The sequence below is a fragment of the Engraulis encrasicolus genome, chromosome 13, assembly GCF_034702125.1.
Source record: "Engraulis encrasicolus isolate BLACKSEA-1 chromosome 13, IST_EnEncr_1.0, whole genome shotgun sequence".
Classification (NCBI taxonomy): domain Eukaryota; kingdom Metazoa; phylum Chordata; class Actinopteri; order Clupeiformes; family Engraulidae; genus Engraulis; species Engraulis encrasicolus.
Window position 1 is genome coordinate 17,390,823 of NC_085869.1, and position 24,871 is coordinate 17,415,693.

Here is a 24,871-nt window from a genome sequence, read left to right on the forward strand (position 1 = left end):
TAGAATAGCTCATATCTCGGAAAGGGCTGGGCCAAAAACTGCGGCGTCACCGGGTACTGACAAGTCAAGGGTAGCGTGAGCAATACAACAGCACATTGAAATTGGCAGGAGTTGCCCTTTAACAGTCTTGAACAGCAAATTTTCTTTTTTTTAAGAAGCAGGTTTTTGTTAACATCCAACATGATCTCCAAAAATTCCGTGCTCCTGGACACGGATATTAAGGGCACAAAATCCGTGTCAAGGAGCACGGATTTTGCCAAAATTCCGCGCTCCTGGACACGGAATTGTATTCCGTGCTCCTGGACACGGAATTGTTTTCCGTGATGGACACAGAGAAGTGCTCTCTCTATAGGTTACTCCCATAGCTCTATGTTTCCACAGTCTTGTGTTTTCTCAGGATTTTTCTAATTTCAAATATTTTTTCCCAAAAAAAAACATTTTCTACTGAAAGGTTAGGGTTAGGGATTGTTTGGGTCTGGGCACAGCTGAATTTTATAGCCTAGCAACGAACTGGAAAAGGTATTTCTCAAATATATGTCTTTAATGACAGGTTAAGGTTAGGGAATGTTTTGGTCAGGGCACAACTTAAATTGCTATAGCATTATTTTGTTTAGGATTAGCATTTGGTATGTATTTTCTAATGATAGTTACACAGTGCTGTGGTAATAGCCTATAGAAAGCACTTCCGTGTGCTCATCACGGAAAACAATTCCGTGTCCAGGAGCACGGAATTTTTGGAGATCAGGCTGCAACATCTTAACATCTAGTTTCACTGTACATAAATAATCTACCGGTAATCACTCCCTACTATAATATAGTCTGTAGCACAATACCCACTGTGTAGCGTAATACCCACTTTCGGCAGTTCACCACCTGATACTGTTACAATAAAAGTAGTGCTCTATTAAAAGATCAGCGATAGAAGCATCACTTCCTCATACACAGGTGTCAAATAGAAGATCTCAATCATGTGATTTTTTTTCTTTCTTTGTATGTTACTTTGCATTCCTGTTTAACTGAAATTGAAAGTAATTCATATCACTTTTAACCTGGATGAAACATCTTGAAATTACTAATATTGCTACATGGTCATCAAAAGCATCCATTGCACACAGTTGTGGAGTTTCTTGTCGTTCTCTCAGGATTTAGGTTAATCATTCTTACATTTCTTTAAAAGCTCAAATTGTCATTGAGCCCAGACTTGTTTGAAAACTGATTATTTAATACCAGTAATGTGATCTGTGAACTTTTCAGACGTTTCTAATGTGTAAAACATGAAAGGAACAAAGGCATGCATAGGTATCTAATAAAGCACACAGCCTGAATTGTTAATAGCCTGCAAGTGCAAACAGGGTGTGGCACTGAAAAAAAAGTCTCCTTGTAATAGACAGCGCTAGTGCAGCTGTATTGCAGTCCATCGCCTTTTATGATCGACTCAACTCACTGTTCACCACTGATAAACACCACCTTAGTAGGCGATACCACTATGGCATTTTCTTCCCGAAACCATTGATAAAAGATTGAGGACATTTGTGTCATAGTTGTTTTAATCTCTCTGCACCTATGGGAACAGTAGTTTTATACAAAGTGATCTAATTCCTTGAAATCAAGAATTCTTTACAACAATGCCATCCGTTGTTCCATCACATTTTGGCACTTGATCCTACACCACAAATGTACATTTTAATAACAGTGTAAAAATGCCTTCACCAAAACAGGATATATTATATATCTTTAAGTTAGAGGAATTGAAATTACTTAAAATATATTTAATACAATTTGTCATTGTTACAATATTAGAGAATATAGTGCTCATCATAACACGTCAAATGCTGATCAGTAATTTTGTTTCAGGCTCTCAATTAAACATTTTACACTGATCCGTGGTCTACCCTTCATATCAGCATTGACAACTTGATCAGGGGCTCCGGCCCCAACGCTTCTGAGTTAAAGTTCAATGGAATGTCACCAAGTGAAACCATCCAGTGCTTATTAGTGTGTCTGTCCATGTGCAATAAGCATTGATATTATGTGTGTGAGATGTGGGGGCAGCACGCCATGCCATGGGACTTTTTTTGCTAGTTCTTTTTTGCCATATATCTTAGGTCTCTTCCACAGTTAACAACAGGCAGCACCGGAGCGGGGTTTCCTGTGCAGGTTGACCGTGTCTGTGGGTATGAGATGCTCGCCCCGCTCCTCCATCGCCAGTACCCGCTTGACGGCCTCCTCGAAGGCCGACGCCACGTTGGTGGCATCCTTGGCACTGGTCTCGTAGTAGGAGTAGTTCCCATTCTCCTGGCACCACTGCCTTGCCTCCTCCGCGGACACCTGGCGCTCAGTCACGTCCAGCTTGTTGCCCAGCACCACGAACGGGAAGGTCTCGGGCTCCTTGACGTCCGCATAGTAGATGAACTCCTTCTTCCAGTTGCCCAGGTTGTGGAAGCTCTGGCTGTCGTCCACGCTGAAGGTGAGCAGGCAGCAGTCGGAGCCCCGGTAGAAGGGAGTCCTGAGGCTGCGGAAGCGCTCCTGGCCCGCCGTGTCCCATATCTGCATCGTGACCATGTGGCCGTCCACCTCCAGGTCCTTGTTGAGGAACTCCACGCCGATGGTGTGGAATAAGTGAGTGTCAAACTTGTTGGTCACGTAACGGTTCATCAGGGAGGATTTCCCCACGCCGCCATCTCCGAGCAAAATTACCTTCAGCAGGGACGACTTGTTTGCCATGGCTCAAATCGGGAGGCTTTCTGTGGTAACAGTCTGGAATGGTTTTCTTTTCTGTATTAAAAGGATATACACGGACCTCTGGCGTGTGCCATTGGATCTTGGAAATTCAAGGCGTGTCCAGTAACCTGTAGAAACAAATCTGCACTTTACAAATTTCGTTGTCCCAGAAAAATAAAGACATTCATTCATTCATTCGTTCCACTTCTATTAAAGTAATGAACTGTGTAGTGCCCTGAATATATTGACTAATTGCCAGTACTGTATTTAAAAAAAAATACATGCAATGTTTGAGTGATCAATTGAGAATCTGGGCTAAGTTCCCCATTCCCCAAAACTACACACCCTAATCATCAACATATTGACTAATTGGCAGTGCTGTATTAAAACAAAGCAAGGTTTGAGTGATCAATTCAGAATCTGGGCAAAAAGCTCACCGATGGGTGGGCAGTTTTGCTGTCCTGTTCACCACTCAGCTGGGCTGAATCATGTGCTACTCTTGGTCGTGGAGGTCACATGCACAGGCGGACAGCGTTGGTCATTTTCATATGGGGCAACAGAGGGGCAACGTGGACCACCTGTAACAAAACCACACCAATTTAGTGTAATACCTAAGTCATTGGTGAAAAACAAAACGACATGGATTTCATTTTGTAGATTTGAAACAGTGAAGTTATCAGTCCCACTAAGGTAAATGCAACACAACTTTGTCAGACTTGGTTTGGCATGTTATGTTAATCGGGCCATCCCCTATCAAATGGTCGTCTGAAAAATGCCCATGTTCATGTCTTATTTTTAAAAACGTCTGAGCAAAGAGTTATGATGAACACAGAGGTCTGATGGGCATTTTGAGGCAGTTCACCAGAGAGAAACATCAGCATTCAGCACAAGTTTCGTCTGCAATTGGATTTACAACCATGGACTGAATTAAAATATAGCCCTAATATACCCATACATAAGCAAACACCTTCTCATCAACACTTTCAGTCGTTTTACAAGAATTAGCAGAACAGCTGTCAAAATTACGCTGACAATGCAACAAGGAAGTAGTAAAGAAGCAAACATTTGTTGTTAGCTAGTGCTGCAGTATTGACCCAATGGCTAATTACCGTCCAACTAACATCTGAGAGCAAGCCCGTACAGTAAACATTACGGCCATCTATTTTCCTGGTTGAAAATGCCACACGCATTCAAACATCAACACTGACAGCACACCTAATAATGTTTTTCATGTGCAAACTGTTAGCTAGCGTTGTAATGTTTAGGTAGCTTGTCAGCTAGCAATGGCTAACATTATGTAGCTAAATTGCTAATCAGGGCTACATAAATGTAGATTATGCACTGAAAGCTATTTCCAAGATAACACTTACTGTTCATGAAGACATGACCACAGTTAACTGATACGCGATGCTTCTTTCCTATGTTTTCCAGCCAGGCTATTCGTCCAGCTGTGTAATGGAGTCCAGTGATATGGCTGGCTAGAACTAGTAGCAGGGCCAGACTGTCTCCGAGTCGGACCCAGTGTTGCCAAAAGAAAATCAGCCAAAGTCGCTATGGGCTTGCTGAAAAGTCGCTAGAAGTCGCTAGATGACGTCATGACGTTACGTATGACGTCACAATGTCACGCACGGAGCGCTGATCTACAGAAAACGTGCCCACATGCCTTCGTCCACAGTACAAGTGGGCGGTGCTAGCTACTTTTTGGAGATCAGAGCTTATCTGCAGCCCCGCTTAACCGTGGGAAACGCTTCTGACGGCGGCGCAGTCAGAATTATGTGGAAAAACGATTCATTTGTCACTGAAAAAGCACGTTTTAAAAAGTCGCCACATGCACCAAAAAGGCGCTAAAGGCGCTAAATTCGTTTTTTGTCGCCATATGCCCGAGATTCACTGCGGTCGGTGCGGCCAGCCTGTGCTCATTTAAATTTGTCATATGCTTGTAGGGTAGACCGAGTAAAGTTAAGTACAGGGTACAGTTTAGGTAAATCAAATATACCTGTGTAACAACAAGACTATGATCTAATTCCAAAGTGTAGGCATAACATAAATGACAGTCCCAAAACATTTGGTGACCATATCGAAGATTACAATCTCGGTTTATGTTGACATTCGGTTCCTGCCATATCTTTGTCCCATATCGCTTGCCGTAGTCTCATACAAGCAGATGTACGTGCATGAGAATTCCTGTGCGTATCACAAAAGTCGCCACACCGTGGTGCATCATGTAGGCTATCACGTCTGTCTCTACCCGCCACTGGAAATGCATTGTGTGGTGTCGTGGGGAGGGACACTGATTTGCCTCTCACAAGACAAGCGAAATAGTCGCTAGATTCGGCCAGATTGAGCCTGAAAAGTCGCTAAGTCGCTAGATGATTTTTTTTGTCGCCAGAGGTGGCCAAAAGTCGCTAAATCTAGCGACAAAGTCGCTAAATTGGCAACACTGGTCGGACCAGTCTCATGTGACCCTGCTGCATCCACTCTGGTCACACCTTGCAGTAATGTGATGCATGCCACCCGCTTGGATACAGAGGAAGAAGGGGTGAGTCTTGCCAATGTTTTGGCCTAGTGTCGAAAAAAAAAAACTATCTAATTGCAGGTTTTCGGAATAGCATATACATTCATTATTTTGTAGGCCTATTTATTTTATATGTTTGTGTAAGAATCAGTTGATCAGTTTACAAAAAAGTTATAGCCTATGGTTCCTGTCTGAAAGTCTGGGAGCATCTCCACCAATATTTTTGATGATTCATCTTGTAGGGTTAGATTACGGATACCCCCATGCTTTGTCCTTGCACTTTCTGCACACCTACAGCATATCATTGGCAATGCCACACACAGATAGACATTCCCCCCCCATGTTTTCCTTACAAGAGCTTGTTAGGTGTAGCCAGAGTCATGAATAGAAATAGAAATAGTGTTATCAATGGCTCTGGGTGTAGCCTGTCACACCATCCCTGGGTATCCCTGTTTAATTTCACTACTTTTTAAATTTTCAATCAGATAGCCTACTATAGGCCTATCTCCCCTCCAAATGTTAGATGCCACGCCAACTCCAACAAATGCACAAATAATAGACCTAATAATTTAGGACCGTGGACACCAGTGGCATGCCGTGCACATATTTTGAGGGCAGGTGTCCGAGGGGATGCGGGGGGCATGTGGGATTTCCAGCTGCCTATAGATTGTAGATGCTATTATATCTGGACATTATTGCCACATGCTTTGATTGCCAAACACTTGCATGTGATCATGTGAAATATGGACCACAGGACATTGTGACCAAACAAAAAGCAAAAAAGGAACTTCCAAAAAGGTTTGTCCCTATCTGTGCATGCCTATGGTGGACTTTCCCTTCAAAATCTGGAAAAAGCGTTAGTGTCTATCAAATCCTAAACTTAAAAATAACACATAGATTGACATTTTGGAGACATTACAAAATAACTTACAACTGGATTTGTGGAAAGCATGAGGATTTTTTACATTTTGGGGCTCCAGATCTATTGAAGTTTCAACTGATTTCCCATCATATTTGGTAACTGTATTGTGTATTTATTGACTTTAAATGGAATAGGGAGGTTTAGTTACACTTTGTTTTAAGTTTTTTTTACTGCCATCTGCTGGCCAGCCAAAGTAACAATAGTGTAAAAAACAGAGTAATCTGTACTAGATATGCAGTCAGGAAAACCAAGAGGGGGGGCAAAGGAGTCAGTTGTCCCGTGCCCAGGGAGAGAGAGGGACCAGAACTGGATCATCATTACATTGTATGCATTAGGTTTGGGGCCCCTTCATGTGTCTTTGTCCCGGGCCTTGCCAAAGCTGGCAGCGACCCTGTACAGTCATAATACAGAAAAACTACAGCGACATGTCAAAATGTGCCACTGCTGAAATATTTGACCCCAACTTGTGCAAGGAGGGAATGGTAGAGGATTCTTTAGTAAAAACAAAGCTAAATCATTGTGTTAAGCTTTACATGTCTTTTTAAACTTTAAAGGCATGACATCAGTCATCAGAGCCTCACAAGACCTTGTCAATTGATGTTCATTCATAGCTGATAACAATTATTTCATAAATGAATAGGAAAAAAAGTTTAAAAAAGAAAACATTTTAATGGCATACATTATGGAAGCAAATGTACAGCAGTTAATGCATTCACGATACTTAATCACACAAACATGAACATGAATAGAGACTGTTCATAAACCTTCAAAAACGCCATAATCTGTGTGGTTCTATCCAGTATCTTATACATGTTACACACATACTATGTTCTGCTGTGAGCTATACGTGCAGAACTGTAGTAACTCAGAAATGTGTGTAAGAGCATGTGTCAAAAGTAAAAACTTGACATTTTTTAATGTCACGCACCTGAGTTTTTCGATATAGTAATGTGCATCTAAAAGAGAAATTAACGTATCTCTTTACTGAATAATTTCCTCAGTTTTACAACATAACATAACATTCCAACACAAACATGTTGAAGAAAATCATGCTCGTTTTATACATGAGATTTTCATGTATTCGTTTCAGTCGTCAGCAAGCACTTTTTTGTTTAAGGCAGGATGAACTTGGGGTTATACTAGAAGCTGATTCAAGAATAAACACTGGGTTAAGTGAAGAGGTAAATCATCCAATAGAAGAACCTGTCCTCCATGCTCCTCTATTAGATGATTTACCTCTTAAACTAATCTGGTTTACTCCTGAACCAGCTTCTTAGTATAGGCCCCTTGTGGTTGCAGTTTGTTTGATGATGAGAACTAGCTCGTTGTGATTTTATGCAATTGCACTGAGCTCTGTACTTCAAAAGAGGGTGGCGTCGTCTTCCTGGCAGGGCCCAGAGGTCAGTACAACATTGTCCAGGCCAATTTCCCCCTGGTCACCTCTGCCCCTCTCTGCTTCAAAGACAATCTGCAAAATCAGATGGGTGCAATTTCACACTTCATGTATCAACGTGCACTGCAAATATAGACCTACTACAGTACGACAAAACATCATTAAAATGCAGGTATGTGCCTGTCAACACTTCATGCAAGTGAAAATACCAGCTTCAGAAGGAAATTCTGCCACATATTCCTTGAGATGTACAGTAACTAATCTACATTTTGGTTTATGCAGGACTACTCTTTAAGATAATAGTCACATCAAATATGTACATTTTGCATTCTGAAGCTAATAAGGATCTTTACTTATCCATCTAATAAGCCATCTAATAAGGATCTTTACTTACTATTCATCTTGTAGCATTTCCATGAGATATATTCTGATCAATAATTCAAGTTTAATAAAACAAAGGTACAAAATAACAACCAAATGTTGTGTCTGTGATAAAGGGAAAAAAATGTGTTGATTGTAAGCAAAGGTGTAGATTTGGTTTGGAAAGTGGTGGGGACATAACAATGACACATTGTCTGAGTGCTGCATGGTATTTGTGAAAATGTGGTGGGGATAAGCTGGATTTATCTCAAAAGTGGTGTGGTATGTGGTATGTCCCCACCATCCACACCTACAATTACGCCCATGATTGTAAGTAACAAAGCCATAGTGAAGCCATTGTGAACTAGCCTGGGGTGAGTTTCTCAAAAGGGAAGTTGTTAGCCTGTTAGCAACTTCGGTAGTTACCAATGGGAAAATGCATTGAAAGCAACGAAGTAGCTAATGTAGTAAGCAACTTTGGTTTCGGGAAATTCACCCCTGTACTGTAACTCCCATACTGCCTTTAGTTCTACACAATTGTTCCGATCTCACTTGTGATTAGGTCTGGTGGTAACCAGGCAAATAGTGAACATTATTCAAGTGTCCTCCTACCGCCTCCGGTGCCTGGTCGTCCCATGAGATGGTGAGCAGCTCCGTCTGCCAGTCCTGGTTGCGGGTGCTCCTGCGTTGCCACAGCTGCCCGCCGGTGCCGTTATCCAGCAGCACCCTCAGCGAGCCCACCTGTTGCCCCACCAGGTGGTAGTTGAAGGTCAGGCAGAAGGTTCCCCGCCTTGCGCGGTCGTTAAGCAGCAGCTTGAGCCGCGCCACGTCGTGCTTCACTCCCAGCGCACCACTGACAGCCATGTAATACTCCAGACCTTTGAGAAGAAAAGACATTCTATTTTGTCAATGTTAATTCACATGTTGATTCACTCCTTCAACATGCTGCACAGATGCTCTCACTTTCGACTAAAACTTGCTGATGACACGATAATATTTAAGACAACAACAACCATCTCTCCATCATGGCAAGATGGTGTCTGTAAAGTGTAAACCACAGCATTTGCTCCCAGTGCACCACTTACAGCCATGTAATACTCCAGGCTTTGAGAAGAAAGACATATTTTGTCAGTGTTAATTTACAGGTTAATTCACTCCTACTAATTCACTCTGCACTGATCCTCTCAATTCCAGGTCTGGAAAATTTGCTGATGACACAGTGATGCTAAGACTCATCCTTCAACTGCAATGACCTCTCCATCATGGTAAGAGAAAGGCAAGATGGCGTCTGAAAAGCACAACATTTGCCTCTCGTTTGACCAATTCTGGTATTGCTACTGAAATCATTTCAGTTTTTCTGTTCAACTTTTCAGTTTTTCAGTCACCATTGTCGTGGTACGAAACTCCCCAGTCCATGTCGTCCTCCTGGTCTTGCATCCACTCGCATGCACCTTGATCAAAGTTGCAGTCTGTGATGAACTCTGTGAACCAAAAAATAAAACAAAGATCATAACATGTGATGAGGCATTACCTTTAAGCAGTAGCCTGGACATTCAATATCTTGTGCAGATGAAACTCAGTGTTTACCATCCTGTGTTGGATCTATTTGGATTTCTTTCACTTCTGTGGGGGGACCATACACAGACTTGAAGTCCTCAGCAGCTGAAAAAAAAGAGAGAGAGAGAGAGAGAGTTAACTTTAATATGATTCTTGCACAAATTTCTAGACATTCTGTGTTTTTACTTCTCTGTGTGTGTTAATTGTGTTTTTTTACACAGACATAAAATAGGCAATTATGGAAGGATTCAGACCACCCCATAACTGCATCACAAAATGCTGAGCGTTTTTGAGCTCTGGAAATGTCAGCCACATTTGTGTTTTTATGACGGCCACCTGTGTCCTCTGTATACCTATGTTATCATCTTACCGTCTTACACATATTCCTTTCAGAAGACAGCGAGAGAGGTGATGAATGCATTATACGCATCCATGACAGTAATATTACCTGGAATTTTGAAATCGGAGGAATTTGTGACCTCAGAGAGAGAGAGAGATACTTTTCTGAAGGTTTTCCCCTCCATATAAACAGCTATGCGCATCTGCGTGTGCCCACCTGTCTACCTGTCATGTCTGCTGCAAATATCCAGCAGGCCAGGGGAAAAGAGGATACTGCAGTTTCAGCTAGAGAGTCCGATATTACCCAGCAAAGTCTATAAGCCCTGCTAGAGACAACCAGATGTAGCCGGGCTTTACTAATTGAATGTGGAGGGGGAAGGCTGGCGTTTGAAGAGATTTCTTGGCTGCGTGATGACAGAGTATCCGTCTGAGCCAGGCATGTTTGCTCAACAGCTGTTTCACAGGATGATAATAAGAGGCCCCATAGTCTTTGGCCCCCCTCTTTGCCCCGGGGACAGACCACTGAGAGACTATAACGTTTTGGGGTTCATACACACACACACACACACACACACACACACACACACACACACACACACACACACACACACACACACACACACACACACACACACACACTTGTGAATTCCTCCCTGAAGCTGTTGTATGTCTCAGAACTTGTCTTTTCTTGCTCCCTCAGACCAGACAGAGGTTTCGACTTGTCTCCATAAAGATCAAGATTAAGCAGCAAAGACCCCGAATTGTTGCTGTCAACTTACTCTTCATGCATGCCGATGCAGAGTGCACCCTAAACAACAGCTGCAGGGAAGAGGTATCCAGTGCCTTCTTTGTCTGTTTGTACTGTATCTGTCCTGCTGCCTTGTATTATTTGACATTAAAACTGTGTGCATTCCAGATTGATTGGGAAATTGAAACAGCAGCATCGGCAAAACTTTTTAGTGTGGCATTTTGGTGTTAGCCTTATGGAAATGTAAAGTACTTCTTAAAGCTTAAATATAGGTGCACATAGATGCAGACTAGGATATAACGAATTTGTCTTTGAGATCAGGTGTCAAACATTTGTTTTTAAGAGTGACAATGTGTTTATATTGTTATATCTGCAATTTCAAGTTAGATGCAAGAGACTTGATTATGTTTGACAGTCCCATGGATCTTTAAAAAATCCATACGACAGGTTGCCCAAAAGATGTACTATCTTCTGTCAAAGTTTTTGGTTATTGAAACAACAAGGGAGTCATTACGTTACTTCAGAGAATTTTTGACATAAATCTTTTTTTTGACACATTTCTTCAAATTACTTATCATTTGTCTCAGACAAGAGTTTTGAGTCAGAGAATGAACCAAAAAGCTCTGTAAACGTTTGTCCAAGACTACACAAATCCATTTTGTGCACCGTTAATCCTCATAATACCACCTGGCAGCTGAATACAGCATGAACCCAGTGTTACCCTAAACAACTATTAAAGTACACAAGCAAAGATCCAATCCGTCAATTATTGACTTAACTCGGCTGGCCAAAGTTGTGTCCCAAAGTGAAATAATATGAAACAAAAACTTCATGAAGGAAGTCTTCGGTTCCTGGCAATTTTTGGTACTTCCTATCTTACAGGGGTAGAGAAAAATGAATGTGTGTTTTTTCAATGGGACTTGGAATCCTCGCTGTGGATAGCAGCCCACACATGCCTATAGTATACATAGGTTGTTTTGTTTACAAACATTTGTGTTGTGAGCAATGGCAAGATACTGGCAGCCAACCACGTGAGCTCATTTTTTGACAGACAACAGTTTCCAACAATCAGACGTTGAACAGTGTGCAGCCAGGGTCACGCAGCCAGGAATTGTTTACAAACGGTAAACCCATGTATAGCCCATCATGTAGTATTGGCACTGGAGAGGGTGGTGGCACCTGGTTATTGAAAATGTTGGAGTAATCCTTCACGGGCAGGTAGGCAGGCAGGCACACAGATTTCAAAACTTGGCACAGATTGATAATGTAACACTTAAATACGAACACCTTTATGTTGAAAGAAGAGAGCAAAGTGTTGGGACTTTTACGTGATATATTTTGGAACACTGGGGGGAGGAACCGGTGAGCTCTCTGGAGGGAAACGGAGACTGGGAGTGAATTAGTTAGATGGGGAGCAGCCTTTAATGTTGTGTGCTGATAAACGGTTAATAAACCCTTTGGAAGTCTTATACACAATCGGCCTCCGGAATCTATGCTTATGCCCAGAACTCACTTTACAATAATATTGGCAAAGTGCATGGTGTTACTTGTGTTGCCTGTGATTAGACTTTAGACTGCATCAGCTCTGATCATTTTGACCACTCTGATATGAATTCTCATTGTCCGTGTCGGCGATGCCACATTATAACACAGCCTCCTATCAGAATTTCAATGACCAACTAAGTCATGTATTGCGCAGTAGTGTAGTAGTATACTGAAGTTGTTGAGCTTTTTCAAGGAGCCCATGGGTGGAACGATGTGCATTTTGAAGGTCTATTCAGCAGTTCAAAGTTTTGAACAGCTCTTTGTTGGGCCGTCATTTGTCAGAGTTTAAAATTGAAACTCACAGGAAATCTAGTGGCTTAGTGGCACACAAGGACCCTTGGACTTTATGAGAACTCTAATGACTTAAATCACAAGTTACATTACTGCACATCACCCCACCACCCCCCAAGTGCATTGTTTGTGAATGTACTTGTCTGTGTCTGATATGCAAAGGTGTAGGTTTGGCCTGGAAAGAGGTGGGGACATTAATATGGCAAATTGCAGGTACTCTATTTTTGCATTATATTTGTGGAAAAAGTGGTAGGGAAAAGCGACATGTCCCCATCATCCACACCTAAAATTACGCCCATTCTGATATGTAATTGTGAAAAAAGCGATACAGATTTTCAATTAGTAGAAGAAGAAACTCACTGAAAACATCTCCTCTGGGATGCTCCTCGTTGTCCACGTAGTTCTCCTCCGTGCCCCCATCTCCTCTCTCGGCCTCTTCCTCCTCAACGTACTCCTCTTCGGCTTCGGGGAAGATGGCCTGGTTTTCCCCAGGGCCGCCGATGTAGACCTCTCCATCATAGTCAAACGGCTGGAGGCGGGGTGCTGCCTCGGTCGCCGGTGGCTCAGGAATCACGTTTCTCTGCTCAACATCGGGCTTACGGGGCTTCAGTGGGGAGTCTGGAATTGCTACAGAGGCAGGGGGATTGCATCTGTCAAAGACATTTTCTGTGTTTGCATGCGTGCGTGCGTGCCTGTGTGTGGAGGCATGCGCATGTGTGTGCGTGTGCAAGTGCGTGTATACTATTCAGGATGTTTTTGCTTCCATCAGTTCTGAGATCCACATCCGAATGCATTTGGGGAGAAGCTTCATATTTTTAAGGAGTATGTTTTAAGGTTTTGCCATTTTAGACACCTCATAAACAGACTTAATGAGACTTTTTTTTTCTTTCATGCCTTTTTTTGACATAGCCAAACACGCTATGAAGCATTCCCCAAGTAAAAAAAAAGTGTACTTAATATATACTTAATAAGTACGTTTTATTGTATTTAAAGTGTACTTCAAAAGTGTGTATTTAAAGAATGTTATTTTGGGACAACTTATAGTATACTTAAATGTACTTGAAATATAATTAAGTAGAGCTTAAACACATTTTAAATTGACTTTTTTGTACTAAAATTAAACTTTGTATAAGTGTACTTAATATACTAAAAATATATTTAACTTTAAGTACATTATAAGTATACTAACCAAGTCACTTTAAAATGTGTTTAATGTGTACTTTAGCATGCGGATAAGTGCATTTTAAGTACATTAGAAATCTATTTTAACGTCATGAGAAAGTACTTTATAGTATACTGCAGAAGTACATACTTAAGTTGTGTTATTTTGGGACAACTTATAGTATACTTAAATAGTCTTGAAATATAATTAAGTACAGCTTAATCACATTTTAAGTTGACTTTTTTGTACTAAAATGAAACTTTGTACAAGTGTACTTAATATACTAAAAATATATTTAACTTTAAGTACATTATAAGTATACTAACCAAATAACTTTAAAATGTGTTTAATGTGTACTTTAGCATGCAGATAAGTGCAATTTAAGTACATTAGAAATCTATTTCAATGTCACAAGAAAGTACTTTATAGCATGCTGCAGAAGTATATACTTAAGTTGTGTTATTTTGGGACAACTTATAGTGCACTTAAATACACTTGAAGTATGATTAAGTAGAGCTTAAACACATTTTAAGTTTACTTTTTTGTACTAAAATCAAACTTTGTACAAGTGCACTTAATGTACTAAAGCATACTTTACTTTAAGTACATTTCAAATATATTTATTTTAAGTACACTTTAAATATATTTCAAAAGTATATGAAAAAAACATCAATGTAATATCTAATTACTCATTTCCATTGTCTTGTTCACAATCGTCAGCCATTCACATGAACCTTCCTTTCACCTTCAATTCAGACAACAACCACTGCCTCAACCAGGATTTGAACCCACAATTCACTGAACCACAGACCTGCACTCTAACCACTAGACCACAACTACCTGTTCTTCAACATGCACAATTACGTTCTTGAAGTAATAGTCTTGAGTAGTACACTTTAAGTATACTTTTATATACTTACAGTTTTTCTCGATTGCCTCCACACAAGTTCTGGTACTTCACACACAATTCTCGGAACATCTCACCCATTTCCCAACTCCCCTAACCAATGTCACTGAACACTAAACACAATTCCTTATTTACACTCACATTTCAGTTTTAAAACACACTCTTTTCAAACCACTACACACAATTTTCTGGATTACACACAATTTTCATGAAGAAAAACCCTGGTTGTCGCATTGAACACACTGCCATTCAAAATACTAAACTCAACTGCCACCCTATGTTCACTTCCTCATCAGATGGGCAAACTCTCTTCATGCCGGTTTACAATCTGAAATCATCACCCCATAGGGACACACATTGCATGTGATATTGATGAAAACATGAGTGGATGCAGTGAGAAAACACATTTGTTTAGTTTTTGAACTCCAAAAGATGTTATACAAGAGATCACTTTCATGTGGTTACCCAATATTTTACAATAAATTAGTACATTTTTAAAAAATGTCAGAAAAATATGTAAAATATATTTTTGCCACACATCTGTGTACTCCGAGTCTAAAAACAATATTTCAGTATTTTACTACAGAAAAATACCCTCTTTAGTGAGTAGAACAGTGAAGAAAATGAGTTTCTACTGTGTGTCAAGTTGAGTATAGAGTTTTACCTTGTGCATATTAGTGTTCAATGGTTCACATAAGAGTGTATTGAAATGACTGCTTGAGTGTGTCATTTGAGAACAAAATGAGGTTTTTAGAAGAGAGTACATTGTTTTGAGACAAGACGTGCATTTTTCAGAGGAAGTGAAGAGTTCTGCCCGTTGCGTGTGAGGTTTGGAGATTTGTGTGTAGAGTTCTGAGAATTCGAGAACTGATTCCGAAAAATGTGTGTAAGCAATCGAGAAAAACTGTAACAATAATACTTAGAAATCATTGGTGGTGGTATGCTTTTATCGAATTAAAGACACTTTTACATGTTTAATTTGTGCGCCAAAAAGTACACTTAAAGTGCACTTAATACACTAATAACACAACTTAAGTACAGACTTCAGTATTGTGCTTAAAAGTTTAATAGGTAAGGCCTTATATGCCTTTTTAAGATCTGTTTGTGCTCTTCAATATGGTGTTTTTACCATGAAAATACATTAACAAAATGGAAGGTGGAAGGTTATTTAATGTTACAAAGCATAATGAATAAATAAGCCTAGGTTAAAATACACTAAAATGATGGTTTAAAAAAAGTACCCAGGTGAAAAAAGTGTACTTAATATACTTAATAAGTATGTATTTTTGTATTTAGAATATACTTCAAAAGTGTGTATTTAAAGAACGTTATTTTGGGACAACGTATAGTATACTTAAATACACTTGAAGTATGATTAAGTAGAGCTTTAACACATTTTAAGCTGACTTTTTGGTACTAAAATCAATCTTTGCAGAAGTGTACTTAATATACTAAAATCATACTTAAATGTAAGTACATTTTAAATATACTTACTAATTCACTTTAAAAGATGTTTAATGTGTACTTTAACATGTGGTTAAGTGTAACTATTTGAAGTATGCTACAAATATATTTCAAGGTCATGAGAAAGCACTTTATAGCATGCTGCAGAAGTACATACTTAAGTTGTGTTATTTTGGGACAACTTATAGTATACTTAAATACACTGGAAATATAATTAAGTAGAGCTTTAACACATTTTAAGTTTACTTTTTGGTACTAAAATCAAACTTTGTACAAGTGTACTTAATATACTAAAACCATACTTAACTTTAAGTACGTTTCAAATATTCTTTCTAATACCAAACTTTAGCACATTACTTTTAAAATACAAATACACTTAAAATATACTACACCAATAGTATGTCTTCAAATACAATACATTTAAATACAATACACTAATAGTGCATTTTATAATACTACACTTTAACACATTACTTTTAAAATACAAATGTACTTAAAATAGACTTAAAATTGAATATACTAATAGTATATTTAACAGTACCACACTTAAGCACATTACTTTAAAAATAAAAATGTACTTACAATACATTTAAATGCAATACACTAATAGTGTATTTTAAAATATTACACTTAAGTACATAACTTTTAAAATACAAAGATACTTAAAATACACTTAAAATATAATACACTAATAGTATACTTTATAATGCTACACTTTAGCCCATTACTTTTAAAATACAAATGTACTTAAAATAGACTTAAAATACAATATACTAATAGTATATTTGACAATACTACACTTTAGCACATTACTTTTAAAATACAAATGTACTTACAATACATTTAAATACAATACACTAATAGTGTACTTTATAATACTACACTTAAGTACATAACTTTTAAAATACAAAGATACTTAAAATACACTTAAAATATAATACACTAATAGTACACTGTATAATGCTACACTTTAGCACATTACTTTTAAAATACAAATGTACTTAAAATAGACTTAAAATACAATATACTAATAGTATATTTGACAATACTACACTTTAGCACATTACTTTTAAAATACAAATGTACTTAAAATAGACTTAAAATACAATATACTAATAGTGTATTTTATAATACTACACTGAAGTATATAACTTTTAAAATACAAAGATACTTAAAATACACTTAAAGTATAATACACTAATAGTATACTTTATAATGCTACACTTTAGCACATTACTTTTAAAATACAAATATACTTGAAATACACTTAAAATATAATACACTAATAGTATATTTTACAATACTACACTTAGCACATTACTTTTAAAATACAAATATACTTAAAATACATTTAAAATACAATACACTAACAGTATATTTTATAAAACTATATTTAAGTACATAACTTTAATAATACAAATGATTTTAAAATATATTTAAAATACACTAAGCTATAAGTATATTTTTAAATACCATACTTAAGTACTGTACTTGATAAATAGAGTGTACTTAAAATATACTTTCTGAAAATTAAATATATTTAAAGTACACTTAAGTACACATTTTTTTGACCTGGGTCATTACATCTGTAAGCCATAACATGGTCACGTGCTGGGCTGGCTAGAAGCGAAACAAAAACAGCTGTGCGGTTTACTGGCAGCCTGCCTTGCCTTGAGCTCTCGCTAGAGGTAGAGAATGCACAGCACAAAGCAGAAGAGACTTACAAAACACAGCGGAGAGGAAGCAGCAGTTGGAACACGGCGAGAAGGATGCATGTGCAGGTCAAAAGCAGTAGGGCTCTAAATTAACACCGGCCAAATGCTGGTGAAATTTCATTTTGGCTGGTAGAAAATACCTACCTACTAGCCACTTTGACTCATTAGTGAGTGTGTGTTTGTCTAGTAAGATTAATAGCCATGCTGGCTGGTGATGAAAAATGTTAATTTAGAGCCCTAAAAAATGGGCAGCCTTGCTTTGAGCTGCATACTGTCTCACCATTGGGGAACACATGTCCTCTGCTCTGGTCTCCAGCACTCTGATAAAAGGGTTTGACTACAAAACACAGAGGCAATCTTCGTTGGTCACAAATGCTCCCTATACACAATAGCCACCTGGGGCCTATACTACAAAGCTGGTTCAGGATAAGTAAAGGTTAAGTTAAGATGTAAATCATTTATTAGAAGAGCCTGGAGTCCTCATTTTCTTAAGAAAAGCTCTTGTATTAGATGATTTACCTCTTGACTTAACCTAAACTTATCCTGAACCAGCTTTTTAGTATAGGCACCTGATATAAAAAAAAGCAATCAGCCTTCTTCTGGGTGTGCCCTACCACCTATGCTCTCAAGGATATCCTGTCTTGTTCAGGGATTTCACCATGGTGTCTTTCCCTGGCCAACCTTTCTCTCTGTCCTTCAGAGCACTGTGTGTGTGTGTGTGTGTGTGTGTATGCGTGTGTGTGTGTGTGTGTGTGTGTGTGTGTGTGTGTGTGTGTGTGTGTGTGTGTGTGTGTGTGTGTGTGTGTGCGTGTGTGTGTGTATGCGTGTGTGTGTGTCTGGTACAAAGGCAGATATTTACACAGGTGTGATTTCAATCACAGCCTCTCCCTGGCTAACATCTGTGGAGTTCAGTACAGGTCTGAAAACAGGAAACAGCTTTTGGCAGGACTCTTATTTGTTGACTTTTTCATGTGTCTTTTCCTAAACAGTGCAGATGAATTATGGGGCAACTGAAAAGTATGCCACAAAGGTAGTGGTTTTAACAAAGATATTTTTTCATTCCTTTCTTTTCTTTCCTTTCCTTTCCATATTTTTTCATTCATTTCTACTCCTCTTCATGTATTCTCTCTGGTTTTACCATACACACACCGGCTTCACAATTCTACGTTCTCTGTTGAATCTGAGTGTTCTCATTGGGCATGGTTGAGAATAGTGGTTCCGTGGTACCTGTGCATTCAAAGTTATGTTATAGTTATACGTAGTTACTATAAGTCTAGCCTACTGTAAGTAGTAAGTTGTAGTTGCTATAAGTAACTCTATGTTCTCTGCTGAATCTGAGTGTTCTCACAGTGGATGGTTGAGAATTGTGGTTCTAGGGTACCTGTGCATTCAATGCCACTGCCTCGGAAGCCCTTCTTGCATTTGCATTTGTAGGATCCTTCCGTGTTGATACACTCAGCATGATGACTGCACTTGTGGGTCCCAATGATACATTCATCAACATCTGAAATTGACACAGCATGCGGTCATAAGCCTGTTCATCATATTTTCAGATGTATTTGCTCGTGAATCTTTCCTCGGCATATCTCCTTACCTACGCAGTCATATTTCCCATCGACATATTTCAAGTCGAAGCCATGTTGGCACTTGCAGAAGTAACTTCCAAAAGTGTTGACACATCGTCGGTTGAAAGGACACAGATTTTGTCCCGTCACACACTCGTCAATATCTAAAGGTTAACAGATGAAGGATCAGAGTTATCACATCTTTAAAGCATTTAAAAATACCATTGTCAATGTTACAGAAAAAGAAATGGTATGATGATGTGTACAGTAAGGCTGCCACCCATTTTATATGGTTTAGTCATAAATGGAACAATGTGGTTTTTACTGTAGCCTCTTACTGCAGATGGGGTTGCCGGCGAGCCTATTCACTATTTGTTGAAAATACTCAACTACACCATAACAACATTGCTATGACAGTACCAAGAGCCTTAAGTTACAGGTAAAGACATAGCCATTACAATTTTGGTGTCAGTAAGGTTATAACATAGGCTTTGCGCTAAGGGCTTAATTTTGCTGCAGTGGTAGTATTTCAGTTTAGGAAACACTACATTATTTCCCCCCATGGCTTCCAACGGTCCGCAGCCAGACCATTTGCTTGCCCATATGTGTAATAGCTGTTTGGCTTCTGGCTGACAGCTGATCTGCTTTCATGTGGCGTGAACAGTGGTCAGCATCATGTGCAGCCATAGTAAATGTTGCGGTGTTATTTCAACACTTAGAGAGTTCATTTGAGTCCAAATGATGTCAAATCAACTCTCTAAGTGTTAAATGAGCACTGCAGAATTTACTGTGCAATGTGCAGCTAATCTGCACCTTCCTTTAGCACCTTCCTGTGCCCCCCCAAGGGTCCGCGGTCCCCACTTTGAAAACCACTGGACAAGGTTGATGACGTGTGATAGCTAGCATAGCAAGTAATAATTTTCTTTGCTCACCCACACAGGACCTCTCGTCTGGCCCCAGTTGGAGGCCTGTGGAGGGGCAGAGACAGCGCGTCTCCCCCTGCACCTCCTCGCAGCCGTACTGACAGTTGGCCAAGCCACAGGTCCTTGAATCTGCCGAGCCGCAATATAGTACAAATGGAGAGTCAGGAGAATGACATATTCACCATACAGTATTACCATTACAGCTCATAGTTTCGGAGTTGTATTAAGTAGAAGTTGAAGTACTCTTGCAGATGTAATTACAACACTTCTGGTATGATATTACAGGGTTTCAACTAAGTAATATCATACTTCTCTGTAAGAGTGCATAGTTTTATAGTGGACTTTCAGTGTGAATACTGTATACCATGCTCATGTGTTGGGCATTTGGTGCCCTGCATGGAAATCAACATAATATACCCATTGCTCATAGTTAAGAGGATGTTTAAAACGAATCTGCTATGTTTACTTGTTGACTATTTAGTGCTCTATGTGGGAAACAAAATAATTTAACTTGCAGGATATTGCTGTGCACTATATGATGAACAAGCAGAGTTGTGTAAAGTAGAAGTAGAAGTACTCTTATACATGTAATTAGCACTAGTGGTATGATATTACATGGTTTCAACTTTGTAATATCATACTCCCAGTGTTGTAATTACACCTGTAAGAGTACTTTTACTTCTACTTCATACAACTCTGCGAACAAGTGAATATTTCAGTCACAGCCTTAGACAAAAAGCCTGCTACAGTGGCTGAGGTCGAAAACGTGTTTGCTCACTGGCGCAGGAGCCGTCTGGCATCAGTGTGTATCCGTTGAGGCAGTAGCACATGTAGCTTCCATGGGTGTTCATACAGCGGTGCTCACACGGCCTGGGCTTCAGGCCACACTCATTCAGATCTGCACAAACACACAGGAAGTCACAGGAAGAGGTGGTCATGAATTGAACCGGTGGTGGTTCCCAAACATTTTCTGCTGAGACCCCCGTGTGCACCTAAGAATACGACCCCCCCCATAACAAACGGCAAACATTAATTGTCTGTTAATATTTCTAAGTTCAAATTTGATATGCACAGGAAAAGTAAAAACATGTATTGGCCTTATAAGACAGTACTCTTACTAATTTATGGGGTTATTTTAACTATTAAGCAGTGTTTCCCCCAGTTTTTATAAAGTCATTCTGTCTGTGACTCCCCCAAGGGGTCCCGACCCACAGTTTGGGAACAACCAAACTAAACAAATATCACTGAGGAAAGGGTTACTAAACAGCATATAATGCAAGCCACTGACCTTGGCTACAGCTTTTCCCGGTGTATCCTGGAAGGCATTTGCATTTGTTGGGGCCGACACACTCTCCATGCTGGCAGCCGTGATCACACTGAGCTGGGGAAGTATTTAAGCAGGGGCGATGCATGAGACATAATAAGACTGGTGGTTTTCTTTTCCTGGAAGAATTTCACTTAATATGTTCTTCTATTACTTCTCCTGGATGCCATTCTAACCACCACAGGCCTACAGCTTGTCGACTGTTAAATCCTTACCTTCGCATTGACCTTTGCTGTTTTTCTTCCAGCCGTAGCAGCACTCTAGTTTCCTGCCATAACGACACACGCCAGGGTGGGCAGACGAGACTTGTCTGCTCTGCCTGTTTTTTTTAGAGAAGAGAAGTTGGATCATCACCGTATAACAATTAGATGAAGAGCTTTGTTGTAAAATGCTGTACAATATATCCATTTTGGAACATTTTGGGACATTTTTGTTTTGGGCATTCCATTGCATTGTGTCGCGAAATGCATTTTATACAGGTTTAAGTGTGTTCTCGAAATATTTGAATGGCAATAATTCATACATAGATGATGGGACTTCTGAGCAGTCATTTCCAATAATAAAATGCAACAGTTAAGGTGGATACGTCATTCTGCAATAAAAACTCTCTGATGTACGGTATGTCTGATAAGTTAATCAAATTCCCTTTCAACTAGTAATGACAGGCAAGGACAGCCTTTGTGCCCTGATGCCTTTGCCTTGATGTTTTGGCATTAGTACTCAGCGTGCGCAGATTGCAGACATATGGCTATAAGGGGATGCTCCCTTTTGGTCTTCATGGATAGTTGGACAACAAACTGTTTAAAGTAAACAAGCCCCATCCCCATCTGTGCAAGTGACCCTTAACGAGAATTCATGCAGACAGGATATGGTTCTGTCTGTCTCGTTCTTTCTCTGCCTGTCTTTCTTTTCTTTCTCTCTCCCTCTCTCTCCCTCTCTCTCGCTCTCTCTCTCTCTCTCTCTCTCTCTCTCTCTCTCTGTCTCTTTCCACAGGAGTGCTAACCAGACACCTCCCGCAGGAGCTTGCTCTTCCACTTTTACCACATTTCCACTATAATTAAACCCCGGACTTGATGACCAAGTCACAGGAACAGATGGCACGTGACTCCTTTTAAAATGCCCCCCCACTAAAATTGCAGCGAGCCTCTGTGTCGCCAAAGGATATGTATGTCTCTGTGTAACGTATATAACCTTGTCTTCATTTTTAGGAAGGGCTACACTTAGCAGGGGCCGAATGTCACACAATACCTGGTCTCTCCATGTCAGCATTATTTAAAAATGGATTAGGTGCACTCCTAACCTACATCCCACTCTGTAAGTGTGTATACCATTTCCCACTTCAATGCCAGTGTTGCCAGATTGGCGGTTTCCTGCCAAATTGGGCTGCTTAGGATGGTCATCTGTGGTTAAATTTTTTGGGGGGGTATTTGGGTGGATTTTTAAGCCAATTCATGGCCATGGAAATCAATTGAAATTAATTTAAACTGAGCGGGATTTAGTGCTTCCAGTTGGGGTTTGAGCAATTTTTGGACTGACAACCATCAGTCACATCTGGCAACCTTGTTCAATGCCCCAGATGTTTGACATTCTGGTGGCTTCCTAAAAGCAGCGCGGGCTCCGGAGTGACTGGAGGAATCTGAGACCTGATGGACATTAACCAGAATAGCAGAGAGGGGTGCTGTGCTGTGCTGTGCTGCATTTGCAACAGGTGCCCTACTGTGTTGTTGGAGGACGGAGCCATTCCAGTTATAGTATAGTGGACAGAATGCCATGCCATGCATTAGTCAATGTGGCGGTAGGCATAGACAGAGAGTGTGCCTGTGCATGCCACCAAAAGCCATTATTAGTAGACATTAACCGCATACATTTTATTCTACAGCTGTGCACCGTGCAAACAATAATAGCCCAATCCATTGAAAGTAGCCATGCCACACACAATACATCATGCAGATCTTGCGAGTGATATATATATATATATATATAATATAACTCTTGAGTGTTATATTCACCAATATTCCCTACTAAGTTTATGGCCGTTTTAACTTTGTTGACATGTAACCTCAGCATTAAAAGAATAGAGAGGAGCTGTGTTGCCATTTGCCACATTACCACATTAGCCAAGTCCATACATGTCATGTGTTAACTGCAGCCGCACTTGAAGCCAAATAATGCAAAGTGCAGTGCCTTGGCTCGGAAATCCAGGCCATGACAATATTACTTTTGTTAGTGTTTCCACTCACCTGGAAAAGTTGGCATTCCCTGATGAGAAATACAGCAGCAGCAATAGCCCACTGATCCAGGTGAACGACTGCATGGCTGTGAGGAGTAAATGCAGTCTTTTCTTCTTTCACTGCTTTCCCTTTTTCTTCAAGCTCTCTCCCACACTTGTGTCTGTCCCAGTGGTTCTTTATTCTGTTCCCTTTGTTCTTCTCCTTTTCCCTGAGGCTCTGCACTCCATTCACCCAGGCAAGGCAGGCAAGGCAGGCAAGGCAAGGCAAGAGGGTCCAGGCTGTAGTACTCAAGGAAAGCAGCAAAGCAATCTCTGGAGTGAGTGCACACTCTGCTTTACACGAACGACATGCACTGTCCTCTCTCTCTCTCTCTCTCTCTCTCTCTCTCTCTCTCTCTCTCTCGCTCTCTCTCTCTCTCTCTCTCTCTCTCTATCTACACATGGACGTGCATAAACACACTCTCTCCTCTTGCTCGTGAACTCAGCCCCATATGCAGTCTTACTCCTTGCTGGAATTCCAGTGTGTTAGGCTGTCATTACAATTGAGTGACACAGGGGTAGAAGAAGCACAGGGGGTTTTGCGGGGTGTGTCTACAGGGCAAGGGGGTGGGGGATGTCGAGTTGTAATGGGCACTCTTGGAAACTTTACACTAGACTAGGTGATTGATGAAATGAGTCTAGAGTTCTCTTCCGCCAGCTGGCAGGGAAAAAGAAAATACAGCCCACCAGTGATAACCTTTGCTACCCCCTAAATGACTGTGTCAATCAGAGCAAATGCTGAAGATGCATGTTGCTAGTGACTAAAGATTTGCTGTTTTCTGTTGGTGGTCCCTCTTGGCACGCATATTGTATTGTTTTATATGACTGGGAGTTGTTCATTCATCATATTTATTTACCTTGAACAATTTGCCTTTGGACCTAATTAGTAACATGCTTCAGCTAATTTTGCGCCGTAACTTGCCGAGAGCCGGTTTGACATTTCCAGCAGGCTGGCTTTGATGTAGGCTATAGGGCCAACACCAACAATTTGACATACTTGCTCTGAGGTTAGCTGGGAGATAACGTCTGCTCTGAAAGAGTTTTATGAGCTGGCCGTGGTTTCAACGTCACGGATAACATCTGGTCAAACCGAGAGACCCTGACACCCTCCAGCCCCCTGGGAACATGACATTGTTTTGGGTTAACCTCTC

General features: G+C 40.1%; 2 protein-coding genes and 1 long non-coding RNA gene across 4 annotated transcripts in view; 1 reads left to right on the forward strand and 2 right to left on the reverse strand.

Moving 5' to 3' along the window:
* Positions 1 to 1,529: 1,529 nt before the first annotated feature.
* On the reverse strand, positions 1,530 to 4,239 carry rab9a (RAB9A, member RAS oncogene family). The gene is made up of 3 exons (XM_063214480.1): positions 4,092 to 4,239; positions 3,159 to 3,299; positions 1,530 to 2,849 (listed from the first exon to the last, which is right to left on the reverse strand). Exon 3 carries the CDS (start codon positions 2,722 to 2,724, stop codon positions 2,119 to 2,121), a length of 606 nt encoding a protein of 201 aa, XP_063070550.1. The 5' UTR covers positions 2,725 to 2,849; positions 3,159 to 3,299; positions 4,092 to 4,239; the 3' UTR covers positions 1,530 to 2,118.
* Positions 4,240 to 6,807: 2,568 nt separating this feature from the next.
* egfl6 (EGF-like-domain, multiple 6) lies at positions 6,808 to 24,062 on the reverse strand. Of its 2 annotated transcripts, XM_063213306.1 has the most exons (13): positions 23,692 to 24,062; positions 21,667 to 21,770; positions 21,416 to 21,508; positions 20,906 to 21,025; positions 20,137 to 20,256; positions 19,234 to 19,368; positions 19,021 to 19,143; positions 17,920 to 17,976; positions 12,752 to 13,018; positions 9,499 to 9,573; positions 9,297 to 9,392; positions 8,524 to 8,789; positions 6,808 to 7,626 (listed from the first exon to the last, which is right to left on the reverse strand). In XM_063213306.1, exons 1-13 carry the CDS (start codon positions 23,763 to 23,765, stop codon positions 7,519 to 7,521), a joined length of 1,638 nt encoding a protein of 545 aa, XP_063069376.1. In that variant the 5' UTR covers positions 23,766 to 24,062; the 3' UTR covers positions 6,808 to 7,518. The 2 variants fall into 2 exon arrangements, with proteins under 2 accessions (XP_063069376.1, XP_063069377.1); XM_063213307.1 differs by lacking the exon at positions 17,920 to 17,976.
* The window catches only part of LOC134460769 (uncharacterized), a 60,643-nt gene continuing 44,576 nt past the window's right edge, over positions 8,805 to 24,871 (forward strand). Inside the window, exons 1-2 of the long non-coding RNA XR_010037165.1 lie at positions 8,805 to 9,176; positions 10,508 to 10,639. This is a non-coding gene — a long non-coding RNA (uncharacterized LOC134460769). The remainder of the gene's footprint in view (positions 9,177 to 10,507; positions 10,640 to 24,871) is intronic.